The sequence below is a fragment of the Penaeus vannamei genome, chromosome 19 (assembly GCF_042767895.1).
Source record: "Penaeus vannamei isolate JL-2024 chromosome 19, ASM4276789v1, whole genome shotgun sequence".
Classification (NCBI taxonomy): Eukaryota; Metazoa; Arthropoda; class Malacostraca; order Decapoda; family Penaeidae; genus Penaeus; species Penaeus vannamei.
This window is the reverse complement of record NC_091567.1, coordinates 15158847-15163846: the sequence shown is the minus strand read 5'-3', so window position 1 is coordinate 15163846 and position 5000 is coordinate 15158847. Positions and strand designations below refer to the sequence as shown.

The 5000-nt window shown below is 42.3% G+C and overlaps 1 protein-coding gene across 1 annotated transcript; it reads right to left on the bottom strand.

Moving 5' to 3' along the window:
• Positions 1-171: 171 nt before the first annotated feature.
• On the bottom strand, positions 172-923 carry LOC138865088 (uncharacterized). The gene is made up of 2 exons (XM_070134432.1): positions 523-923; positions 172-416 (listed from the first exon to the last, which is right to left on the bottom strand). Exons 1-2 carry the CDS (start codon positions 778-780, stop codon positions 297-299), a joined length of 378 nt encoding a protein of 125 aa, XP_069990533.1. The 5' UTR covers positions 781-923; the 3' UTR covers positions 172-296.
• Positions 924-5000: the final 4077 nt, after the last annotated feature.

Here is a 5000-nt window from a genome sequence, read left to right as displayed (position 1 = left end):
TATATGCATATTTTATCTTTCTTACGGCGCTGCACTTTTGCATGACAGGGATTACCGACATTCATACTTTTCTTGTTTCTCTTTCGTTGCGGTCACCATGAAAATGAAATCTTTGAAACATGTAAAAACATCCAGGAAATTATAAGAATTAAGTGCTTTCCAATACTTTAACCCTGTCTACATATTTGTATAGTATAAAATGTGGTAAATATTGTCATCAATTCCAAAGCCCAAGTACATGCATCGACCTGATCAGGGAAACTGATTCTTCCGAAATATATACTTCAGAACTACATTCAGTCATCGATGTTGAGTCTGCATTTGCCAACAAGAGTCACGTTTTCGACGAAGCAGTGAAGCTTTGCGGTGCATCTGCCGTGTTCTCCCCATGTTCCTCCGCACGTTTCGTTCGGCCCCTGTAAGAAAGGAAAACAATCGTCTTTTCTGCGAACATTCATGTCTAATTGTCGCTGCAATTATTTGACTGGACAGTACGCATACACCACAAAACACACTCCTTACCTTGGCACACTGGCACCTGTTGCACATATCAACATAAGTTCCGTGGGCGCACTTCATGTCGTCGACGGTGTTCTGCACGCATCCTTGGCTCCTCGTCTTGTCGCATTCCACAGGACCTGCGGAGACCGCAGGTTCAGCGGGTCTCACAGTCAGCAGAGAGTGCAAGGAACCAGGTCCTTGCAAAGGATTCCCAAGAACGTGTCCAGTACCGTAGAGGGAAAGATCTGCGTTCCGTTTCTGTAAAATAATGATAATCATAAAGATAATTCGGCGGTAAGGAAGGTCGGTGCTGGAGAGAAGGGTCGTATAGCCAGTTATTATCTCATTTGTCTGTTCAATTTAGCCGGCCTGGATAACAATGTGCCTCTTAGAAAGATGTAGATATTACATATTCTTTTATCATTTTTTGATTAAATAAATATATCAATACTTATATTAGCAACCTTAAAGGGTATTTCATTTAACTTATGAAGTAACACATTCTACACCAAAGTAAGCATACAAATAAATTTCTCCAAAAGACTGATTTAGGCAACACATACGGCGCTCGCACTCATACTTGCAGTTATTTTCGTTTATATTTAGGATTGGTGACGCATACCTTTTCCCTTGACAGCAGACACTCCTTACCTTTGCGCACTGGCTCATATTGCACGTGTCCACATATGTTCCGTGATCGCAGTTCATGTTGTCGACGATGCTCTGCATGCACCCTTGGCCCATCCCGCTGCCGCATCCCACAGGCCCTGCAGAAACGGCATGTTGAACTGGTCTCGGGGTCAGCAGAGAGTGCAAGGAACCAGGTCCTTGCAAAGGATTCCCAAGAACGTGGCCAATACCGTAGAGGGAAAGGCCTGCATTCGGATTCTGTTAAATAATGATAATCATAAAGATAACTGTTTGGTAGGGAAGGGCGGTGCTGGAGAGAAGGGTCTTATTGCCAGTTATTATCTCATTTGTCTGTTCAATTTAGCCGTCCTGGGGCTGGATTCACTAACATACGATTGTAACGCATTTACCAGCGGTCATTTACCATTGCGTTTACCAGTCATGACAAAGCGGGATTCACGAAGAAATGGTAATTTGGATATGCTGAGTTACAATCGTAAATCGACTCATTCTAATGGTAGCCAACAGAGGGCTCTGCTAAAGCAATTCGACTAATCAGCGAACGCTATACATAATCATTTAGGTTCCTTCGGCCAATCACGTAACATGAAAACAGAACTAGACACAGCGAGATTGTTTAAATAGTCGTCAGCTAAAACACTATTTAAGCACATGTAGAAAAAAAAAATTGATTATATCCATCATGTTGCATATATATTTGCTGTATAGATAGGAACCAATACAAACACCGTTATATTAATATATTGTTAACTCAAACCAAAGAGACAGTTTAACAGCTTTTTATTTAATTATTTTTCATCATTGCGTTTATATATCAGCAAGTTAGTTTTTTTCTAAAGCCTTTTCTAAAGATTTTTTTTTAAAGTTCACTTATGTATCGTTTCCATGTATTCTAGTATTATGTATGCCTATAAGTTTACGAGAATCGTTTATATTAAGGATCGCTGCCTTGCATATCATTTCCCTTGTCAGCCGACACTCCTTACCTTCGCGCACTGACACATGTTGCACGTGTCCTCACATGTTCCATGGTCGTAGTTCATGTCGTCGACGATGCTCTGCTCGCATCCTTGGCCCATCCCTCTTCCGCACTCCACAGGCCCGGCGGAGACCGCAGGTTGAACGGGTCTCGCGGTCGGCAGAGGGTGCAAGGAATCAGGTCCTTGCAAAAGATTCCCAAGAGCGTGTCCAGTATCGTAGAGGGAAAGGTCTGCGTTCGGTTCCTGTAAAATGATAATCATAAAGTTGAGTCAGTGGTAGGGAGGGGCGGTGCTGGAGAGAAAGGTCTTATGGCCAGGTAATGTTATATCTCATTTGTCTGTTCAATTTAGCCGTCCTGGATACCAATGTGCTTTTTAAAATAATCATTTTATAATTCAATTTGATTATAAATGCTTATATTAGAAGCCTTAAAAGATATTTCATTTTTGTGGATTAAATTCCTAAGAAAGGTCTACAACAAAGTCAACATACAAATTAATTTCACCAAAAGACTGTGATTTAGGACAACCTATACGGCGCTCGCACTCATACTTGCAGTTAGTTTCGTTTATTTTAGGATTGGTGACTTGCATACCCTTTCCCTTGACAGCTGACACTCCTTACCTTTCCGCACTGACACATGTTGCACGTGTCCACATATGTTCCGTGATCGCAGTTCATGTTGTCGACGATGCTCTGCATGCACCCTTGGCCCATCCCGCTGCCGCATCCCGCAGGCCCTGTAGAGACCGCAGGTTGAACGGGTCTCACGGTCAGCAGAGTGTGCAAGGGACCAGGTCCTTGCAAAGGATACTCATGTCCATTTAGGTTATGGTAGAGAGAAAGGATTTCATTCAGTCCCTGGAAAGTAATGATATAACAACATGATTCAAATTTTTTAGGTTCTTCAATAATTAAAAGCGATTTTTAGTGGAAAATTACAATCTTAATCAATTTTGTCACTGTATACAATATAGAAACAAGAAACATATACACCAAAGGTCGCTAACACATTTCATTAAAGATCGCATTCGGACGGTTAAGCACAGAGTTTTCTCACGTGCACTCATATTTGCACTCATACATACATTTTCAATTATTCACGTGCTCACGATAAATCGGCGGCAGAGGTGGGTGGTGTTGCAAGTTCCAGATATTGTTTTCGATCTGATATTGCTGATATTATTGAGTTTTTCATTTATGTCAACATGATTCTGTGTCTAGATTCTTTGGCCATTAAATTTTTTGTACTTAATTAATTTTTGTACGCAATTATTCACGTGCTCACAACACTTTACAGTAACACAAAAGCTAACTATTCACCTTGGCACACTGGCACATGTTACACATATCCATATATGTTCCGTGGGTGCAGTTCATGTCGTCCACGATGCTCTGCTCGCATCCTTGGCCTATCGTCCCGCCGCATCCTACAGGCCCTTCGGAGGCTGCAGGAGGAAGGGGACTCGCGGCCATCAGAGGCTGCGAGGAACCAGGTCCTTGCAAAAGATACTCATGCTCTTGTGTAATGTGATAGAGAGAAAGGTTTTCGTTCGGTTCCTGTAAAAGTATATTGATAGCGATATCAACAACCATATCTAAAATAATACTGCATAGAAACACACGAGGCTTTATCCACTTCCACGCACTCATTCAGTTACAGTAACACATACACATATGTAACCCTCCACCCCAACACACACGCACACACTCCTTACCTTGGCGCACTGGCACGTGTTACACGCGTCCACATATGTTCCATTGGCGCATTTCATCTTGACGACTATGCTTTTCACACATCCTTGGCCTATCTTTTTTCCGCATCCCATAGGCCCTGCGGAGACTCCAGGAGGAACGGATCCTTGCAGAGGATTCCCGTGTCCTTGTCCAATGCTACGGGGAGAGTTTTTCTTAACATCCCTCCATAATAAATCATGGTAAAGAAACATAAATGAATAAAAAACGTCGAAAAAACATTATACACTTTTACACCAAGAGAACTCACCTGCCGACGAAGAGGAGGCACACGGCGAGGGGGAGGACGCTCTTCATCTCGGCGAGTTCGAAGCACGAAGACCAAGTGACTAAGAGCCTCTTCTTTCGTGTTTATATACTGGTCGTGTAACCTTCAGCCCGCCCACCTCTCCTCCTTAAACCTTTGTTCATCTATGCTCTCCCATATTTGAAAACTTGCCGCACTGTTGTCATATCCTGTAACTTGTTATTGATCTTGCCTAATGTGCATATCCTTATGCACGTGGATGTGTAAATTGCTTATCTCTTTTGTTTCAATCGAAGATCTTGAGACGAATACGTTTTCGGGCGCCTGAGTCACTATCATTCCATGATGTCATCGATGACGTCTTTCTGGAAATAAGAATAAAAGGTTTATGCAGGAGCAATAGGCATGAACTTCATGTATGTAGGACTGATCGTTCGGCATAAGTTGCTTTATTAACTGTTTTGACTTTGTGAATACTAGTTTGACAGGATATGAATACAAATATTAAGGTCATTTTAGCATTCTGGAAACTCAGTATGACAAACCATCTACTTGACTTATTCGGAAATTTGGAGTATTTTTCATCCGGTTGATAAGGTGCTCTTGATGATCATATTGTAAATTCCATTTAGGGTTACTGAATCATTCAATACATCAAGGAGCAGACATTTAAAGCAGCATAGACTCAACGCAGATGGGGGGGGGGGGGAGGGCTATATGTATACCTAGTACTCTAGTACTTGGTATACATATAGGCCCCCCCCCCCCATCTTCAGGAACCTGGAGGCAGTAAAAAATCACTCCCACCCAAGGGGCGCCGCTACCACCCCCTCAGTATCCTCCATTTGTTATTTTTTGAGTTATC

Coding starts and splice junctions, on each gene's coding strand:
- LOC138865088 (XM_070134432.1), bottom strand. CDS start 780: ATGATTATCATTATTTTACAGAAACGGAACGCAGATCTTTCCCTCTAC. Junction 417..522: donor ACAGGTGCCAGTGTGCCAAG/GTAAGGAGTGTG, acceptor CCTTTCTTACAG/GGGCCGAACGAAACGTGCGG.